Source organism: Silurus meridionalis, chromosome 2 (genome assembly GCF_014805685.1).
Source record: "Silurus meridionalis isolate SWU-2019-XX chromosome 2, ASM1480568v1, whole genome shotgun sequence".
NCBI classification, from domain to species: Eukaryota; Metazoa; Chordata; class Actinopteri; order Siluriformes; family Siluridae; genus Silurus; species Silurus meridionalis.
In genome coordinates this window covers 10,856,932-10,879,921 of record NC_060885.1, presented here as the reverse complement: position 1 = coordinate 10,879,921, position 22,990 = coordinate 10,856,932, and the positions used below count along the sequence as shown (strand labels likewise).

At 35.6% G+C, this 22,990-nt stretch overlaps 1 protein-coding gene across 7 annotated transcripts in view; it reads left to right on the top strand.

The window, feature by feature from the left end:
* khdrbs2 (KH domain containing, RNA binding, signal transduction associated 2) overlaps positions 1-22,990 on the top strand; it is a 114,155-nt gene that overhangs the window by 45,617 nt on the left and 45,548 nt on the right. For all 7 annotated transcript variants that reach the window (XR_006927434.1, XR_006927427.1, XR_006927428.1 and 4 more), the window contains exons 4-6: positions 5,156-5,302; positions 15,254-15,381; positions 21,552-21,750. Coding sequence is in view for 4 of the 7 variants with exons in the window: in XM_046862185.1 (XP_046718141.1) it covers positions 5,156-5,302; positions 15,254-15,381; positions 21,552-21,750 (474 nt within the window). In the remaining 3 variants the exon portion in view is untranslated. The remainder of the gene's footprint in view (positions 1-5,155; positions 5,303-15,253; positions 15,382-21,551; positions 21,751-22,990) is intronic.

Here is a 22,990-nt window from a genome sequence, read left to right as displayed (position 1 = left end):
CCTTAAACGGTGGCATTGTAACAAGATAATCAATGTAAATCACTTCACCACTCAGTGGTTTTAATGTAAAGGGTGATGTATGTATTTTATAAAGGGTCCCAGTAATAACTGTTTGTATGTGCATTCACTTAAATTCAGGCAGCAAAAGACTGAATGCTGATAAAGGTGCAAAATTAAATCATTGCATATCATGTTTGGACGTGTTCATACCAGCACCAAGCGAATATTTAAGTAGGAATATATTTGCATTTGAAATAAGCTTGGAGCTTTAAAATGGCCTGATTGGCTTTTGTTCAGGTCTTTCTGCATTCCATTTGTTTTCTGAATAATCTAGTGGTGATGGAAACTGTAATGATTATAATACCTTGTGACAGTGAAGGATAGTTCTCAATCATCTGTACAGCATCAGCTCAATCTCAATGTTGGCACAATCATTCGCCAGGATTTATGACAGGAGTGAAAGATATGATATCAATATTGCAATCAGATATCCAGTACTGTTATTTATATTGTATTGCAGCTATTGTTTTTACTTGATTCGTTGTTTGACTAGGATACATGATAGCACTTAATAAGATTCAGAAATGAAAACTGAATTAGTAACAAGTAGCAGGTGGAATGTTAGGATTAATTTTTATAAGATTTTAGAATAGAAAGTTAGCAACAAGTGTTTTGTTTTTGTGTGTGTGTGTATTACAATTTCCCTTCACTAAAACTAAAATGCCCAAACCTACAAGGCTCATAAAGACATGGTTGTCAAGGTTGAAGAAATATTTATGCCTGCACAGAGCCCTGAACTTCACCTCGCTAAACACCTTTGGGATGAACTTTAACACTGACTGTGTACCAGGCCTCTTCACTTGACATCAGTGCCTGACCTTACTAGTGCTCTTGTAGCTGAATGAACACAAATCCCCACAGCCACACTACACAATCTAGTGAAAAGCCTTTCCAGTAGAAGTAGAGGTTATTATAAACTAAACGGTAGAATACATTTGGAATGGGATTTTCAAAAAGCAGGTTAAATGGTCAGGTATCTTTAAACAGAAATGAGTATATTGTCTTAATTGTTCAAGTGTATTGAGTGTAGTGTTATCTAGTGTGGAATACAGTGTAAAAATATACACAGTGAAAACAATTTAATCAAAGATTTAATCATGCTCTAAATCTTCCAGTAATGCACCTCAGACACTGCAGTGCCTCACCTCCCATACACTATACATCATACCATTACACACTCACACTCTCTTCTTTTATATTTCTTTTGTTTTGATTGAATGGCTTGTTTTTATCTTCTTATTTATGGATTTGTTTCAGTCACTTCACTTGAACTATTAATATCAAATAAATTAGGTTTGAAATGTTGTGTATAATTTAAATAAATCTGTCTTAAACATAACAATGTCATTTGTGTATACAATTTATGCAACACCAATATTATCCAGTGCTTATTTTCTATATTTAAAAAAATATATATACCATAATTTCCGGACTATTAAGCGCACCCAAATATAAGCCACACCCACTGAATTTGACAAAGATTTTAATTTTGAACACAAATAAGCCGCACCTGTCTATAAGCCGCTACACAGAAACTAATGAACTTTACACAGGCTTTAACGAAAGGAAGTCTTCCCCCTTCCTTTCACAACAATTTCTCTCGGGAGCTTTTCTTTTGGCATCGTCGTGCGTTTAAAAATCACCATCAATTAAGCTTTTCTCCCAAAGCCGTGCAGCTCGTTTTTTTCCGGTTGTTTTCAGCGTGACGAATGATTCGCCTTTCCTGTAGACAGTCCGAGTGAGTGGCAGGTCAAACATCAGAGAAACATCCATATTTATACGCACCCGATTCAATATAAAGAATTTCATTGGTTCACCTGAACCTGTTCAGCAATTTCATTGGTCTAATATTTTTTGGCTTGAAGTTTGTGAAACCGGGAAAAAACCCAGGAAAAATCCATAAATTAGCCGCTTCCTTGTTTAAGCCACGGGGTTCAAAGCTTGGGAAAAAAAGTAGCAGCTTATAGTCTGGAAAATACGGTATATGTATTTTTTAAATACAGTTATGATTGACCTTGTTTTTTTTGTATTTTACTAATATTGTGATGCATTATGCAGTATGTCGTGATACAATTTTTGTGCCATTTCATAAACCCTCAGGCAAGACATTGAAAGGGCATCCCAGTGATGGGCTGTAATTAAGTGGGATGTTTATTTGGTGCTGCTTCATTCTTTGTTTTCTCTTGTCTCTCAGGGTTTATGGCTTTGTATTGGGGAGACAAAACTTTTTTGTTTGTTAAAACCCTGGTCTGCTGTATTATTATTATTATTATTATTATTATTATTATTATTATTATTATTATTATTATTATTCCGTTTTTTCTTTAGCACTGATTTCCTTTACTTTTTAAAGCAGAGCAGACATTTTTATGTTTCTAAGCAGAATCATAAAACATAATTTTGGCTGCTGGCATGATTATTATTTATCTAGCAGCTCATTTTATGTTAGTATATTTCCATTTACATTAAATATAGCTTAAATACATCCAGATTGTTGCTTTAATAAGGTTTAACTAGATTAAATATGGCTTTTTGCAGCATCACTCTTATCTTCTGTCTGTCAGCGAGAGTGACACAGACACACAGGAGCCAGAACTCGCTCATTAACATCTGAGATGCAGTTTTTTTGCAATGGAAACAGATTTTTAGTCAAAACAAGATGCATAATTCATAAGTAGAGTTGTAAGAGTGCAGTTTTACCTTCCGTGTTACTCTCTTTAAGAAGGTGCACAAGGACAGATTTACACGCTTCTTTAGTATTTCTCTTGAAGTTTCTAATTTCAATCAGGCTTCCCTGAACCACACTGTAATATCTTCTGTGGATCTAAGTTAGGCTTTAAACATTATCAAGCGAACAAAAGTCTATCGTTATTTTTATACATGTGCAGGAAACCTCAGCGAGAGGAGTATTTGACAGATCTTTTTATACCACCAGACAGAAACTAGGTTACGAAAAAATGTAGCTGTCAGTACACCATGTACACCTTTTTTCCTCACTAAGAATAAACACACAAAAAAAAGCAAAGACTTGTCATTATGTCATATTTCTAGAGGGTTCTGGTGCACTTAGACTTACTTCGGTACCTTTTGAAAGACTGAATCAGTTCTTAAAACAATGAGCAATGTTGCATTTGCTTTCGATTTGACATAAAAGGAAATTTAAAGCTTTCAGACTTGAGAGAGTGAAATGTAATCTCACTGAAAGTCCTTCTGTTTTGGACGAGACAGGAAATAAAAACAAATATTCAATTTGATACACAATACTGCATATTTCTCTCACAATTTTCTCTTTCACTCTCTCTCTCTCTCTCTCTCTCACACACACACACACACACACACACACACACACACACACACAAAGGAAATTAATAGGATTAGAAATAGGAATTAATCAAAAATCAAGATTGTCTTCTGACCTTCATTCAAAGGCACATACGATGTGATTGGGTCAGTGACATTGTACTAGTGTTGCAGCAACTATTAGTTAGCACTAATCAGAAATGAAGAGTCTGCATGACTGATCGAGTGTCTATGAATGCCTCCTCTAAAAGAGCTCTTCAGACTTGGAGCACAAGCTACAGGCAAAAATAATCAACGGGAGGTGGTAATGTAGGCTGCGGTAATTACACGTTTTCTGAAGAATGGTTACAGATGACCTTCAGCAATCAAATGGAATCAGGAAACTGAATGCCTCTCAGAGAAGTCCTTATTTTTTTCTCCTGTTTCATCCCATAGCGGAAAATTAATCTGAGGGGTGGCTACATTGGATTCTGTTCAACAGCTCTCAATGTATATTGTGAACAATATAATTATTTAAATGTCCAGATGAGTCTCCACATCAGTGTATGTGTATGGATATGTTTTCGATATCAGGCATTCAGGCTGAAAAAAATGTTTTTGAAAAAAGTAGACGAATCTCAGATTAAAGCATAATATACATTTTGATGAAGATGAGACTAATAAAAAATCAATAAAAACACATTTGTCACCTGCATAAATTCTGTAATGTGTAAGTACAGTATGTTTCCATGAAAAGCACACTTAAGTGTTTAAATGATTCTTTATCCATGACTCTGATTTCCTGTTTCACTAAATATGAGAACACAGAAACCAAATTTTGCTTTACCTTTCATCAGTATGGAATATGAAATATTAGAGAAAATACAAAAGTGAAATAAGACAAAAGTGTGTTGCAAGAAATGAGACATTATATGTGATACAATAATGATACCATATAAAGGTGATTCTGAATGCGACATTTCGATATTGTGATGATATGGTTGCGTTTTAAATTGATGCATTGATCCAGAATGTTCACTCTTTATATCCCTAATAAATATAGCTACATCTATTATTTAATTATTCATATGCTGTCCATGATATTCGCTATAACGAATTTCATACCAAATTTTGTTTGCATTTAAGTCAAGTCAAGTCAAGAGGCTTTTATTGTCATTTCTACTATACACAGTACACAGTAAAAATGAGACAACGTTTCTCCAGAACCCTGGTGCTACACTAATCAACAACACACAAAACAACATAGAGCTACAACACAAGTTACATAAAGTGCATCGAGTGCAACCTGGTGCAAACAGTGCAGACAGACGACACAAGACAAGACACAAAACCCTATATAGCGCCGACCAGTAAACCTACTGTATACTTGATTGTACAGTACTGTACAAGAAGACTGTAAAAACTATACAAACTAAAAACTATATCCCAGAAGTGAGTATAAACAGAACAATGTAGTGCAAAAAATACAGCAGCAGTCGAAGGTGCAAAAAACAGCATTTAAACAGTATAATACAATGATAATGATAAATGTAGTTCATCCCTTACCAGACACTCACTAAAGATTAATAAGATAATAGTGGTAAATGCATGTGAACTTTCTTTGTCCTACAAACTTCATATCTGACTGCTCACCAGTGCCAGGATGACAATAAAACCCTCTAGTTAACATAGCATTTGTGTGTTTGTATCTATGCAGAGCACATTACTTTTTCAAGTCCAATAATGCTTTTTTGTATTTGGTTTCATCCCAATAAAGACCAGACAAAACTAAAAACACTAAATTTCTCCCTTGCAGGAAGAAGAGCTGAGGAAAAGCGGAGAGGCCAAGTACGCCCACTTGAACAACGATCTCCATGTTTTAATTGAAGTCTTCGCACCACCCGGAGAGGCGTATTCCCGCATGAGCCATGCCTTGGAGGAAATAAAAAAATTCCTGGTTCCTGTAAGTTCATTCAGGCCGATTCATTTCCTTTTAATTCCTAAACGGCTATCCGTGCTGTACATGAGCACCATTTTTTTCCTTCTGAGTAACTATCCAGCTGTAGATGAAACACATCTTCCTCCATGCTAATTAAAGGAAAATAGGTGGTTTGGATGCGTAAACATGCATTTAATAGCAGAACTACATACAACTTAAATAATGATACATAATAATAATAATAATAATAATAATAATAATAATAAATGCTCTTGAATATAGTATGACGCTATGCAATATTGCTTTATTCTGGTGTTCCAGTGCTGTTATGTAAAGTATGCAATTTTCAGACTAACGCTGATGACAAAAAATAACTGTTCCTATTACACTGAGGCTGCATATTTGCTTTGTAATATGTTTCCATAGACTGCAGGAGTTAGGCATGGATTCAAAAGCTTCTCTCAGCATTTTTCAATCTACAGCTCCAGCAAGGAGCAGTATGAATCCCGATGTTAATAAGCTCAGCGATATAGGTGGGGGAAAAAGTCCTGCTGTGTTTTTTTTTTTCAACCCTAAAGCATTTGCCAACTAATAATTAATGTTCCTGCTGTAATATACTGTATTTGTGGAGTCTGCACTGTGGGACTGTGGCTGTGGTAGATCAGGTGGGATGCATTTGAAGAGGCGTTAATGCTATTTCACCCATCATGCCCAAAGCCACACCCTCAGCCTTTGGAACATGGCTCTCACTTTGAAGAACTTCTGTACTAGCCACAAGGCTTTGTCTATTAATCTTGCTTAGACCCCACAGTGGACGGGGAAAAACATTTCAAAGGCATGAATGATTTTCTGAGGCAAAAAGACTTGACAGGGCAAAGACACAGAAGAGGCTTTTAAAAAAATAAAATAAATACAAATATTTATCTTTGTCACAATATTAAAGGAATGTATAAGCAGCTCCAGAATTACTGGCATGCTTGGTAAACTGGATGTGGATATGAAAAAAATGTGTTATGAATCTAAAAATAAGTGTTAATTATCTTAATCTCACAATGGAAATATGAGAAATCTAACATGTAATTTAAGTAAATGTATTCTTTTTAAAAAGAGCACATTGGCACCCTGTAGAAAATCTGTTGGCAAAAATGTAACACTTGTCCTTATTTATATTTTACTAAAATGATATATTATATAATGTAATAATGAACTTTTAAAGCAGTCATCCACTACTTCCTGTTACATCAGGGAAGGATTATGAGGTGACACAGAGGCTCCTGTATATATTCTTCCACATGAGGAAAATGAAGAGCACATTAAATAAGACTTTTGATATTATTTAAAAGGATATTGTCCATCATAAATTGGACAGAATATATTGTTTAAAATTTAAAATTACAATATCTACTGCATATTTAGGGCAAATGATTTATAATGAATCTGGCTAGAGTAGAATATATTCCTAAAAATGTATTTTCCTTTATTCAACTGAACATCTGGATGTTTCTGGAAAGACAGCTGCATCTCCTGAACTAAACCCTGTTTTAAAAAACCTGTAAGGTGATCTGAATATGAGTCTACAAGAGATGGGCTTTAGGATTTTGGAGGATCTGAAGAGAATTAGTATTAGGACATGATAGAAAAACCTTCAGTCCTAATAGGTTGCACAATAATTGACAGTATTATTTGACAGTATTTCTTTTTCTATATTTAACATTAGACTCCTCTTACATATACCTCTAAGAGATGAAGCTACTTATATACTGTTTGGTATAACTATTTTAACCCCATCTTTACCATGGGTGTCCATAATTCTGAAGCATGGCACAATATAATGTGACTCATTTTCAGATTGAGCTTGTTCTTGTGATACATTTGCAAATTCAATTAGCTGCTAAGCATTAATACGTGAAAGTTTGAATGTATGTGCTCTGTGAAGACACAAGTTAGTGTGAGGTTTATTAGAGTAGAGTCCATAGTGATGGGCAAAGCACTGAAAGACACTGTTAAACTCATGTAGTCTATAATCAGAAACTAAGCAATGAGGTAAGGTTGAAACACAAAGGAAAGCCTGGTCAGAACAAAACATTCAGGAAAAAAGTGTTAACTGCAGATGCTTGGGAGGAACAAACAAAAAAAGAGCATATGCACAGACATTAGCCAGAGTCTAATAAGACACAGGTGTTGAGACAGGACCTAAAACATAGACCTAGAATCAGCAGCACATGACAGTGTTTTAATGTGAGCCATGATACAAAGCAGGACTGCTGAGTTATTTATTTATTTATTTATGTTATTTTTCAATCAGTTAAATGGTCAGTTGAATCAACTGACTGGAACATATCCATTGAACATAAAAAGATCTACATTCAGTCAAGGTTAGTTTGTATTTAGTTCAAATATGACCAGGCAATCATCAAAGGATGAATAAAGGTTGTGAGTGCAATATAATTTTTTTCTGCCGATGCTTCTGGGTACCCGGTTTGCCCTGAGTTTGGCTTATTCTTGCATGGCCACCTGCATGTTGATTTGCGTTACCTCCCACTGTCCAAGATCTAAATTTTCTACATTGGCTTCACGAAGGTGTGTGTGTGCGTGTATGTCTGTTTGTGTGCGCATAGCTTCTAATCTAAATATAATTTTAGCAAAAAGGGATAAGTGCCAGATCTGCCTCAACCCTGACCAAAATGAAGCAGTTAGTGAAGACGAATGCATAACTTGAATATTAAAGGTATCTCTAATATTTAGAATAAATGGTAGCTTTGCTTGTAACTGTTTCATAGCATCTGGCCCATTAGCAGTTTCTGGGTTCTACTGAATGCACACGAGTGCTGTGTATGATATCTCAGTCAGTATAACCACAGGCAACACTTGTTTACCACCCGTAAGGCATCGGCAATGCACTGCACTGCCATCTGCTGCATTTCTATCAGGTGAGAGTCATACGCCACAGTCGCATTATCGACTGTGAGGCATTAATTAGTGAGGAGATGAGTAGAGATGTGGGAACGAGAAATAGACCATGAAAGTATAGTAATATTCCCTGATAGCATTGTTAGCAGTGGCAGTAGACATGCTTGTTGGCAATGTTCAGTTCAAAAAGATTAATTGCTCACCATTATTTAATATTGGGGATCAATACCAGTGACTAAGAAGTATATCATAACAAGATAAGATTTAAACCAGAATTAGACATTAGTTTAGACTTATAAAAGGAGATGCATGGAAACCAGATACAAGGAACTCAACGCAAACCTTCTAATACATTATTGTTTCTATTGTAACACAGGGACTTGAATGGCAGACTCTTTACAAAAATGTATTAAAAAAGCATAATAATTGATATGTTGAAGTTTTACGAAAACATTTATCAGTGTCCATTGCCTGTAACAGTCAGACGTAAAGCTATACGTTTTCTGACAGCAGGAATTCTCTGCTACATGACACATTGCATTTCTTTGTCTTAATAATTGTCAAGGCAGAGAAACAGAGAGACTGGTGCTGCTAGGTGATAACATGAACTGACCTGATTCATGGACATTAAACAGCTAAAATGAACACAGTGCAAATTATAATAAATAATAGGGAGTGTTGAAATTGCTATGGTATTTGATGGGGAATTGGGGTTGTTATAGGAAAATAATCAAATCCACTTCATGCTTTGCTGCATCACACCACTGTGTCTTTAAATATTTTCTGATACCAGCTTACTCACAATGTTTTATTCCTTACTTAGATTAATGTGCTGTATATAACAATTATGAAATATTTGTAAAACTATTAATTATTAGTGTATCTTTACTATAGAATTTCCACCTTACAGAAATCAAAATAGAATTCCTATATGAGGTTCTGTTTTAACTTTCCCAATCGTGGAATTGCAGGAAAAATGCTTCCGGTTTTCCATCATGTATTATTTTATACTGAGAAACAATTCACTGTTTTTATGGCCAAACAACGATAACACTTTGTAGTGTAAATGTATATTCATTTTTAAGTTGTGGGCTGGAATGATTCTGAGAATGGCTTTTCTTGGCTTCAGAATATTGATGTGAGTGGTGCTTCTTCGTTTGCCTGGTTGGATGAAGAGCAGGGCTGAGAGCTGGGATTCGTGCCACTAGTTGGCAAATTTCAAGCAGACGTGCGAGTCTCTTCATAGAAGTGGATGTTCTGAGAATGTCAATGGCTTTTGAGTAGCTTGTTTAAGAAGCCAGCATGATACAGCAGGCAGTGTCATTTTGCTCAAAGCTATTCTTTCTATTATTCAGGCTGTTGCTTTATAGCAGCAGGTTCTAGACATGAATCACTGGGTCTCAATCCAGTCCTCATTGCCTCTGCCCTAGAAGCTTTATAGTTTTGCTTTAGTCCAACTCACAAAACAGGGAATGTGCAAAGTACTAATATGCACTGTACCATCTATCTCTCAAACCTTCTAGCACTGCTTGACTGGTCCCACCTTCTCTCTGGGTATGGGGTAGGTATACATCAAGGCTCTTTTCTGTTCTGTTCTGGCACTGAGGCGGTGGAATGAAGTTAGCTGTCCAAACATCTTCAAATGACCTATCTCTTCCTGAAACACTTCAACTAGCACTTATTTTCCCTGTTTGTTTTCTGTCTTTATGTGCTATAATTCCCTCAACAGAGCTTTAGGCTGATGTTCACAACTAGTAGTGAACCAGTGTTGATTTATTCATTAAGAGAATGATTCAAGACTTCAAAGCACTTTTGTGGATAAGTTTTATGTGCTAAATGTAAATGCAAATGTATGAAATGGAACTGAACATGGAAATCACAAGTACACATGATGGCTAAAAGTTTGTGGACACCTGGACATCACACCCATGTGTGCTTTTTAAACATCCCATTCAAGTATTTCTTTCACTCTAACCAAGAATGTTTTAAACATGTGCTGAGATGGCACTGTCGCTGTGCAAGCTCCATGAAGCACCAACCTCAACCCCAGTGAACACCTTTGGGATAAAATGGAACATTGACTGCATTCCGGGCATTCTTTCTCATCCAGCATAACTGCCTGAATGCTTTTGTAACTGAATGAGCACACATTTCCACAGCCACACTCCACACTCTAGTGGAAAGTCTTCAAAGAAGAGTGGACTGTATACTAGAACTGCAAAGGGAGATTAAATCTAGAATTTGTTTTCCTGTAACTTGAAGTTAAAAAAGTGTTCCATCATGGCTGATACCCTAAAACTCTTCCCTATTATAGATCAATTATCCACTTTTTTTTTTGTTGTTAAATAACCACATTTTTAATTATGTTGTTTAATAGTCATAGGTTATGTAAAGCATCTGGCATACAAGTCTTTGTAAAAGAGTGGTTATTATTTAAGCAATAATGAATGATGAACGAAAACATTATGTAAACCTACTGTTTGATTTACATCCAGATCTGCTGTCAGAGACATGCTGTTTTAGAAAATATATTCATATCTGTGGTATAATTAGCTATACATTAAGTAATGGTATGAGCTATAATGGTAAGAGCCATCTTACAATTAGAAAGTTCACCTGTTCCCCTATTGTGGTAAGAACCAATCAGTCTAATCAAACTAAGCCAAATGAAGCAAATTACTTTTCATTATAGTTCCTCAAACACTGATGTATATGTTTAACTTAGTGCCAGTCTTTACTCAGCTTCCTCTTATTCTAAATTAAAAGCATTTCCATTTCATTCTATTGTGTAAAAATTGTGAAATGTAGGTGTTACAGTCTAAATATAATTTATTTTTGGTAAATATAGAATATATCATTCAAGTCTAAATGAACAGGTTGTGTTTAAACATGCTTCCAAACCTTTAAAAAACAAACAGAAAACAAAAGAAGTGACTAAAAACAATTTGGATATAAGGACAGTGTCTCAGTCCAGAGCTGACTCTTTATTGATTGTTGACCCGATCGTGATTAAAAGGTCCAATCTTGTCTCCGTGCCATTTCTAATATTTTCCTGAACCCAGCTGCTACGACAAAACAGGAAGGGGAATAAGTGGCTCGTGGAAATGAGGATCCATTTATCTGCCTGTGGCACTGACAAGATAATAAAATAAGAGCTATCCATGCTGTAATCGGCCTTGTGATTCAGGGCCCTGTCATGTTCAATCAGATGGGTGAGGGGGGACTTTATAAATGCAGGAAGTGCTGGTATTCTTTCACAACACAATACGCTGATAGCTGGTGTGAAGCGGAGTTAATAAGCCATCTCTCTGTTTTTGTTTCTTGCTATGTTATCGTCCGTTTTGTGTAAATAAAAGGTTCATGTTTATTTTTATGTCAAAGGATACATTGTGTTTTGACCTTTGATTCTGTTTTCATTTTCTCTTTATGTCATTAAATTTGCATTGCTTTCCAAATGGCAGCTATTGCCTTACTCCAATAATATACATTATATACATTATATACACATGCATAGTGGTGGACCAGGTGTAAATCAAACACTGATTAATATCTAATAAATTATCATGAGCTCATGAACCTTTATTTCAATGACTTAGAAAAATCATGCAGATAAGGCCAGGGTGCTTGGTGTTGAATTGACACTGAACTGTATGTTTGTGATAAGTAGATACAACCGACCAGCAATGGTGGTTGTAACTTGAATGTTGCCCGCTACGGTGAAGCACGCCATGACCCAACATTTCCTGCATTGAATAGCGCAGCTTTTAAAATTAAGATAATTTTTGATTTGATAGCCTTAAGCATCCCCTCTTCTTTCAAAAACAGTTCATATTGTTTATGTCTGGGAACTGGGAAGACCAGTTGCTGGAGTTTTTCAAGAGGAATGTTGTCCATTTTGTGTCTGATACAGGAGTCTAGCTACTTAACTTTTCTTTGGGTCTTCTTTGTGATATTTTTTGTTTCATGAAAAAGTAAATGTTTTTACTTGGTGATAGGTCTGGACTGCAAGCAGGCCAGTTCAATTATGGACTCTCATACTACTGTATGTGGTTTAGCATTGTCTTGCTGAAATATGCAAGGCCTTCCCTGATAAAGACATTGTCTGAATGGACACATATGCTGCACTAAAACCTTTATACCTTTCACCATTGATGCTGCCTTTTTCTATACAGGTTATTGAACTAAGCACTGATAACAAGCCGGATGGCATTTTGATTTGTCTGACCACAAAACACAAATGGACCAGAGATGATGGCAGTGTTCCTGGATCATGTTCACATGTGGCTTCTTCTTTGCATGATATTCATGCAGATAAGGCCAGGGTGCTTGGTGTTGAATTGACGCTGAACTGTATGTTTGTGATAAGTAGATACAACCGACCAGCAATGGTGGTTGTAACTTGAATGACGCCCCCTACGGTGAAGCACGCCATGACCCAACATTTCCTGCATTGAATAGCGCAGCTTTTAAAAGCTCCTCTCTGCTTCAGCTACCATAACTGGATGAGTAAGAACATATTCTCAAAGCAGTCCACAGATATGGATACATTTTTGAGAGCTCGCTTTCATGTAGAAAGACCACCCTAAATGCATTTATTTAACAATTATATACACGTCACTGTGCACAATTTGTCAAACTTTTAAGAACCAAGAACTCCTTGGTTAATTGTAGCCATAAGATGCATAAAACATCTATATCCTTATAATATATGTCTTTTAAATGAGCCTTTACTGAACTCAGTGCAGGACCTTTTCAGTACAATCACAGAAAACCCTTATGACATCACCTCAGTTAAAGCTAACTAAATCAATAAATGCTGTTTAACTACAATCCAACTAGACTAGTTATGTTGTAATTGTTTTGTTGCTACATATTATGATAAACTACACACAGTAAATTATAAAGTTATGTAGCTAAAAGAAATATTGTTGCTCTGTGTGGCAACACAGCATAACCTGTACAGCTAGTCAGCTAGTCTTTCATTAAATACATTATCCTTCACTATACCCATAACGAGATGAGTAATAGAGCTGAATACACACCTTTAGCTTTTGCACATTTTCCCTCACCTATAGCTTTTGCAAGTTACCCCACCTACTTCTTGCCTCTTTATTCTAAATATGGCTTTTTTCTGTCATCTATAATTTTAATTTGGATTCAGCTCTCCTTAATAACATGACGTCACCCTCCACCGGATGCACACTCCGAGTCCCAATATAATAATTAATGCAACCGTGCAAATGAGTGATAAAAAAAATAAATACCCTTTTTTGTGTGTGTGTGGACCCCCGGTGCCAGCCACCAGCAAGATGCTCTGGGCGGCTGGCCATTTCACTCAAATCTGCCACTGCCAAGCGCCAATCAAAACAAGTTTAAAACAACGCGTGTGCTCTACCCTGATTGGTTGCTGTGTGATTGACCAGTTACGTTTTTATCCACTCATAAATAAAAAGGAACGGCTGATTTTGCTAAATGTAGTTGAGTAAGATATCTGACTATGAAATGTAGTGAAGTTAATGTGAAAGTCTCCCCAAGTAAAGTACAGACAAAAAAAAAACTACTAAACTAATTATAGATAGATAGATAGACAGATAGATAGATAGATAGATAGATAGATAGATAGATAGATAGATAGATAGATAGATAGATAGATAGATAGATAGGTATGTCTGTGTGTGTGGAATGGGATATTCAGAGGACAAACATTTATGGTGAAACTTGGTCACATTAACAATGTGTTGTTAAAAAAAAAATGTTGGAATAAGCAATTAATCATATAATGTATGTTTATCTTGGTTATAAATAAAGTGTTGAAAATCCTAAGCAGTGCAATAACACTCATTGTTAGCTGTAATTAAAGGTGTAAATTGCTTCTTCAGTCTTTGATTAGTCCTTTAAGGCTAATGTAATAATTAATTCTTTTATTTTTCAGTATATTTTTAGTACATTTCATGCTGTAAACAACCCCAATTACAAAAAAGTTGGAACACTGGGTAAAATGTAAATAAAAACTGAATGCAATGTTTTACAAATGGCATAAACCCAAAGTTTATTGACGAAAGAATATAGAAAACATATAAAATGTTTAAACTGGAAAAAATGTACAATTTGATGGGAAGAAATTAAGATAATTTTTGATTTGATAGCCTTAAGCATCCCCTCTTCTTTCAAAAACAGTTCATATTGTTTATGTCTGGGAACTGCGGAGACCAGTTGCTGGAGTTTTTCAAAAGGAATGTTGTCCATTTTGTGTCTGATACAGGAGTCTAGCTTCTTAACCTTTCTTTGGGTCTTCTTTGTGATATTTTTTGTTTCATGAAAAAGTAAATGTTTTTACTTGGTGATAGGTCTGGACTGCAAGCAGGCTCTCATACTACTGTATGTGGTTTAGCATTGTCTTGCTGAAATATGCAAGACCTTCCCTGAAAAAGACATTATCTGAATGGACACATATGCTGCACTAAAACCTTTATACCTTTCACCATTGATGCTGCCTTTTTCTATACAGGTTATTGAACTAAGCACTGATAACAAGCCGGATGGCATTTTGATTTGTCTGACCACAAAACACAAATGGTCCAGAGATGATGGCAGTGTTCCTGGATCATGTTCACATGTGGCTTCTTCTTTGCATGATACCTGCATTTGTGGATGAGACGGGGAACTGTGTTCACAGACAGTGATTTCTAGAGGTTTTTTAAAACAACGCAGGGATTTTAAGTATTGTTTATACCTGTTTTTAAAACAGTGCTGCCTGAGGGCCCGAAGATCACAAACAAAAACAAAGACAAACAAATTAATTTTCTCGTGATCTCGACATAACAAGAGTTGTTTTCTTGTGATCACAACATAAATTTCTTGTCATAATTACGAGAAAACTGTTAACTTGGTTTTATACATGTTATATATTCAAATAATTAGCATCTGTTGTTTTTCACATTTATTTTATATCACACAACATCCCAACTATTGCTATTGAATTGGGATTGTGTGTAAGAAGCTGAAATTATAAGGTTTAGTGACCTGGTGTAGTGTTTAACACTATTTTTCTTCCTCTTTCCTCAGGATTACAATGATGAGATCAGGCAAGAGCAGTTGCGTGAGCTGTCGTACCTAAATGGCTCTGATGACCCAAGCAGAGGAAGGAGTGTCCGAGGACGTGGCATACGGCTCGCCTCCACAGCTGCCACACGGTACAGACCAGTCCATTATTTAAAATTGTGCATTCTACGGCTGATGAAAAACCTTTAGATGTTCTGGATATGGAAGTCATCACAAGAGCTAAATGAATCTCATTTAGTTAAATAAATGGAAATACATAGACTAGCACTGACATCTTATTTATCCCCTAGGAAAAGATTTGGAAACATACTGAAATGTAAAACCAGTGAAGTAGAGCCAGTTTTCCTGGATGAGACATCTGTTGTGCTTGGTTATGATGTGCTCTAAGCACCTCTGGCTCAAAGTGACTCGATGAGGTTATCAGATAAAAGTTTAGTTGGCCCTCATCAAACACATCTTAAGCTTATTATAATACATTATTCATACGTCAAATATGTTCTCTGTCTTAATTTATATTTCATATGTTCCACACTTGCCCTGGCTTGTAATAGCTTTCCGAAGAAGCAGGATTCCCTTGACAGAGTGACAGCTTGCACTACCTCAGGTGGTAATGGATCCAAAATGCAGCTCTGTTGTTGGTAGACTGCTTTACTTTCCCTGTAGTATACACGAACCATTAGTCTGCTTTATACTCATTCTTCTGTTCATGCTGTAGATATGCTACATCAGAGAGAATTTTGCTTTACTGGAATATAGATAAAGTATAAAGGTAATATTAGTACGGTATTGCTAATTAGTTTGTTAAAGCTGATGGTTGTCTGTCAATGCTGATGTCATATGCTGCTATTACTGCCAAGGTAAAGTTTATATCTATAGCATTTTACACAATGAACATTGTCTCATTGAATGTCTCAAAGCAGCTTAACAGAACTTAAGAATTAAAACTAATTGTGTGTGTTTATTTCTGATGAGCAGCCCAGACTGACTGTGGCAAGGAAAAACTTGCTATGGAAAAACTTCCTAGAGTTATGAGGAAGAAACCTTGAGAGCAACCAGACTCAAAAGGAAAACCCATCCTCATTTGGGTTATATCAAGAGTGTGATTATAAAATCATAAAACAATACAAAACACCGGAGAGTGAGAGCTAGCATGAGCAACAGAGTGTGTGACAATATTTAATACAAGAAAGAAATTGTAATAATTTCAAACATAAAGAATAATTGCCAGGCTTCACTGTTCTAATTCGATTCAAGTAGTGAACTCAAAGTTCAAGAATTGCAATTCAGCAATACAAAGCAGTTGTGCTGAATTACTGTTGAGAATAGATCTCGGCTAGTTAGAGACGAGTGTAATGACCCTTTCGGCAGTCTTAGCATGAAAGACGAATCTTTGGAAGCTAATCTGTTTAAGTAGAATGTAGAGATAAGTAATTGAGAGAGCTAAAACACTGCTGCATTGTTCATTGCAGGCAGAGATGATACAAGGGCTAAATCTCATTATAGCACCATCACCAGGTAGGTTCTGAACAAGCTGGGATATGCAAAGAAAGACTTTTACTGTGCTGTAATGTATGTTTGACAAATTATAGCTATTCTATATATAATCTAGCTGACAACATTGGTAATGTGGAAAACAATGTTAAATAATTATTCTTTCAAAAAAGAATAAATAAAAAATAGGTCCTGGGTCTTAATTGATATCACATTTATTATAAATATTAATATGCAAGTAATTCAAGAAGTGTTATAAGATAGCAAGGGCTTACGAATGGCCAGTCTGTCAAATATGAAACAATGCCATGTATTTTCTTTTAGTGTCAATGCAAACCAAAGAATAGTAGTCTAGTTAAGTCAAGTTTATTCAGTTTAGTCAAGTTTAGTGTTTTCTTTATTTGGAGGCCACTCAGGGACGGTTTCTCATCAACGCCTTGGGTGGTTCCATGAAATTCCAGAGTAAGAACGGGAGCTTTGAGGATGGATTTGGACTGTAGTTAATGTCAACAGTCTGCTACATTGACTCAGGACTACAGTTTGCTTCTGATCACCATCACTGTACAACGCAACATCGTACATCTGCAATAAATGGAGATTCGTTGCAACCCAGATGAGGAGGGGATCCCTCTCGAGTCTGGTTCCTCTCAAGGTTTCTTTCTTATGCCATCTCGGGGAGTTTTCCTTGACACAGTCGCCACCGGCTCGCTCATCATGGACAAACTTAAACTTACAAAGAACATATTCATTTTTTATAACCACATTATCTGTGTAAAGCTGCTTTGAGACAATGTTCATTGTTAAAAGCGCTATACAAATAAAAATGAATTGAACTGAATTAAGTTTATTTTTATAGCGCTTTTCACAACTGGACATTGTCTCAAAGCAGCTTTACAGAATTTAAGGGTTAGATGAGCGATGTGTGTTTATCCCTAATGAGGCAATGAAAAAATCCCCTAGATGTTATGAGGAAGAAACCTTGAGAGAAACCAAACTCAAAAGGGGAACCCATCCTCATTTGAGTGACATTAAGAGTTTGATTATAAATCTTTAAAACAACTCAAAACACCGGAGAGTGAAAACTAACATGAGCACCGGAATGTAAGATTATAAGTAATGTCGTTTCTACAGTCTTCTACAGTCATTTAAGGTTATGGAACCAGGAGCTACTGAGCAACTCATAAAATAACTCAACATCTGAGATCCTCATAGATAGTAGACCGTCAATCAGAAAATAAATATACATGAACATGCTCACATTTTTATGACATGAATTTTCTCAACTTTAAATCTTTTATCAAAATTCCCTTTTTTTATCAAAATGAGTATCATGTTATAGAACAAACACTACAAGCTTTTTATTTATTTATTACTATCTATTATAGCAGTCACACAGAAGGTAACTGAAATATATTGTATTACCAACAGTGAATCTTTGCACTGTGTTGTTTCCTTGTTCAAAAGAAACCATCCAAGACATCACTACAGAATCCATAAAATCATATAATGTTTATTAGATACATCTATCGAAAACCTGATAAACTGTCAACTCAGTGTGTAAGGCCTTAGCCTTAAATATGGCATGGGAAATTGTTATTTTGCTGTATTGAGTCTTCAATTATGAGTGTCTGCTCTGAGCTGTTGTTAGAACGTACAAACAGTGCAAATAAAGGTGGAAATGAAGCAGACATATTCAATAAAAAAACAACTCTATTGTATATCCACGATCAAAAGAAGTTCCGGTACACCTACTCAAATAGACTCAATGGTGTCTGAAGGTCAGTCCCTTATTCAAAGAAAAAAATCCAACTTCAAAAATAAATAAATAAATAAACCTTTTCAAAACTGATGCTAACATACTAGCCAGTAATTGCTGAAAACAGGCCCCCTTAAAAATTATTTTTTTTAAAGTTTACTATCAGAGCACAGTGATCTGGTAAAAATGTCATGGCCTGGATTCCTTATAGGTCATAGTATTTTGTATTTTCTCATAAGTATTTACAAACACCCCTGAGTTGGCACATTTTCTAGGGTTACAACATAGAAATGAAATACATTTTATTGGGAGTATATATATAAAAAGCCCAGTCTATCCCTTAGAGTAACTAAGAATCTGTAGCAAGATTCAACTTAGAAAACTGTACAGCATGTGATATTCAGGCAGATGTGTTAAGCACCAAAAAATTAATTGTATTGTGTTATATTCTGATTAATATTTCTGAAAAAAGGTACACAACTAACAGTAGCCTTAATCATAAGCATAAGCTTAATATGCATATCAATCTTTAAGATGGTATTGTCTACAATGAAGAATTAAGTTTTAGGCTGTAGTTTCATTTAAAAAAAAAACTTTACATAATCATTACTTATTTTCATAAAAGATTGTGAGGAAAAACAAGGTTCTTTCCCTCATCACCTGAAGGCCGCAGCATCATTTTAGCCAATTATGTTGCAGAATGTGTGGAGTGTAAAAGCTGAATGACCTTGAGACTGTTACAGATAATCAGAGTGGGGTTTTCTGTCCATCCTATATATCGTAAATATTGTCAGTCTGTATTAAAAATAAAAGCTTTTGAAAAGAAAAATAGAAATAAATGATGACGCAGGGGGGCGTGAGTCATGCTGTATTTGATAATGGATATCTAAAGGTAGTTAACATGCAGTGAACAATGTATTGTGTGGATTGACAAAGAAACAAAAGTCATTCTTGACTTAATAAAGCAATATCGTGACCTTTACTAGAATAGAGCAGTTTCTCAATATGAACGAACAAATAGTATACATCAGATCTCTTTTCTATTGTTTAACAAAGACAAAGAACTAACATATCATATGTATATGGCAAATAAGTCATGACATGCGTTTTCAATCAGCGCCATCCATAATTCACCCTCCCTAATCACATACTATAGCACTTTGGGTGTTTTAGTCTTTTGTTTTGAACTTTCAACATCATGTTTAGGATTTTAGTTTGATGGATTTGTTTGCATTTCCATTGCACTTTGGCAGTGTTACCCTTTTTAAAGCTAACATTTAAGCTAACATTGTTGTGGTTTGTCTGTGAAACAAGTTAGTTCCTGTTATCTGTCAAAAAAAATCCTTAACAACTTTCAAGAAATTAGTTTTTCAGAACCATTCACAGCATACAAAGAATGCTGCCAGACTACACTTCCCAGCAACAGTCTCTGTCATGCTTACATTCACCTGATTTTTAATTATCCACATCTGTTTATTACTCACACACACCTGTAAGCAGTCACACCTTACTTTATTTAAGAAGTCTCAGGTTTACCAGCCCTTTGCATAGTAACACTCAGAGTTTCTAATACTGAATTACCAAGCCTTTAGTCAATTGTTTCCTACTATAGTTTTTGTTTTCTGTTTGTATTTGTTTTTGATTCATTGGATTTGTCTTCTTCTAAGTCGTTTGCACCTCGTCTAAACTTGGGGTTTACTTGGATTACAATTTCCGATTTGTTCACCTTTTTTGTATAAATTGAATAAACAATATTTAATGTTTTTGGTGGCGATATTTGTATACCATGGTGCGTTATGGGAAACAAAGGAGGTTGTTGAGGATCATTAACCTCCTCCTAGATTCTCTTATTAAATCCAAAATAAAGCTGATCTGTAACTTACAACTACATTGTCAGAGATTATTCATGCATTCATGTCTTTTTTTTTTCAGTGCCACATTTGTTTGTTTTGGTTCATGTATGTCTCATCATTGGTACTTGTGTTCATGTTTTCCCACTTATAGCTCTCTCTGTTTGACTTATAACTGTATATATACACTGAAATTTTCAGTTAAGTAATGTGCTCGTTTTCTGTCAGTGGTTTCTGGTTTTGATCTAGCTTTAGTTGTCTTGTTTATTGTTCTAGTTTTGCCTTGTTTATGCTGTTTTTTAACGCCCCAACCCATTATCTGTTGTACGTTGTGATTCTGCCTGCTGTTTCAGATCTATCTACTATTTCTTTCAGTAAACGTTTTTACCCAGCACTTGCATTTACCTCTCCAGAGTGCTGTCCATGCATTACATGACATACTTCATAGTTAGGATTTTAGTTGATGGATTTGTTTACATTCCTTTTGCAGATTTTTTAGAACTAAGATAAATGCAATGCATATCAATGACAACTCAGATGGAGCGCGTTAAAAAATACTGTATGTGAATCTCGTAAAAAAGTCTACCAAACTACTTTAAGTTATTCAGTAAGCACAGTTTTTATAAAAGAGTGGGAGGCAAGTTTGGTTCAGCAGATTGTGTGACTTTAAGGGTGTCCCTAAATTCAACATATTGGATCCGGGATGTGGTGACAAGCGCTGACTGTATATAAGTTCTCGATGAGAATCTCATGAAAGTTTTCATCCTTGAAAAGTAGCTGATGCATCAGAAAAGGCCAGAGATGTCTGATTTAATAGCTTCCTTAACTGCAGCACTGACGCATTTATTTGACAAACTACTTAGTTAACGTCACTGAGTTCTCTCTGTTTTTAATGTTTGACTGTTCCACTATCTGTGAACTCTATAAACATTCCTTCTTTGTCATGTTGTATGTAAAATATTCCTTTTATATACTTGAGTACACAATCTCAAGACCAGCATTATTTGTAGAGTTTTTGGATGCAAGCGAGAATGTAGTGCAGCACTCATTTTAGATTTCAGCAGGGAAGCCTGTAAAAGCAGTTATATAACAATGCTTTCAGTAGCCTTGATTTTAGCAGAACCACTGTCAATCGTTTTTTTTTTTCTTTACGAACACACCATTATAGTCATGTGCATTCCCATTTCTATGTCTTACTCCACAGGGGTCGAGGGGGAGCAGTGCCACCTCCACCACCTGGCCGAGGAGCCGTAGTCCCTAGGGGAACTGTGGGAACACGTGCATCACTGCCCACCACCATGCTAACTAGAGGTGTTTCAGCACCACGAACCAGAGGAACAGCAGGGACTCCTGGATACAGAGCACCACTGCTGCAGGCCACACATAAAACCTACGATGACTATGTGAGTAAGACCAGTTTCTCCCTGAATCTATTTTCTCTCTCTCTTTTTCTTTTTTTTTTTTACATTGCTTTTAAAGCTTCAACAACACCATTTAAACATTACGTTTTATGTAATGTACATAACAAGTAGATTATTGAATCAAAAATCGAATTGTTATTTACATTACATAAAACGGTATGTGTGTGAACTGCCTGATCAGGGTCACTAGCTTGTTGATACAGGGTCATGGGTGGTGAAGGCTCATTGATGCAGCTAGGGACCGAACAGATAAGCTACTGTTGTTTAAATTGCTGAAGAAATAAATGCTGTTATTGCTCAACGGGTCAGATTTGTTTTGGAAGCAAAAGGGGAGACAACACAATATTAGGCAGGTGGTCATAATGTTATACCTGATCTGTGGCCATAAAGTTATGCCTGGTCGATGTATATAGCAACAGTAAAAATAAAGTACAGCATCAAGCATTTACAGTATCTCACAAACATAGGTCTTTTGTTTTTTTAATTTGAACTGCTCTAATACAAGATGCACAAATTTGTATGGTCAAGCAAACAAAAAAATCAACATGATGAATAGGATGTGGCTTTGCATGGTTACACAACATACAGCTGTTATCACTTAGGGCATACTCACTTTTAGCTAAAGAATAAAAAAATGTGTTCAAGTTAAATTTTATATTGACTATTAAAGGAGCTGGGCTTACTTGAAAAGTGATGCAAAAAAGACTGAAAAAACATGATTTTCTTTGGTTTTATCTTGACACCAGGGATAAAAAAGTATACAGCGAGCATAATTTGTTCTTAAAAATTGCTCGTAGGTCCATTTGCTCATACATTCGAACTAATTTTCCCCATAAGAATGAATGCAAAAGTGATTTAATCCGTTCCGAGATCTCATTCGATCGCTTATTTTTGCACTTTAAAAGTATTTGTAGCCTATTTTAACAAACAAATACACAGCAAATTACCATAATGTAAACATAATTTAACACTTACCCATGTGGTAGTGGTTGATTGCGAGTGTGAGACGCGCAACACGCTCATAACCTTCTTGGTTTCAAAAGTAATTCTATTTACTTTCGTTTTCACAGCACCATCACTGATTTTCTTGGGAGACATTTTTCAAGATTTCTAGTGAAATAAAAATATAAAACAAAAAAAAAGTTGAGGTTTTACTGTTTAAAAAATACAGATTGGGGAATGAGACCAGAAGTATCGTATATGTCCTTATGTCTTATAGAAA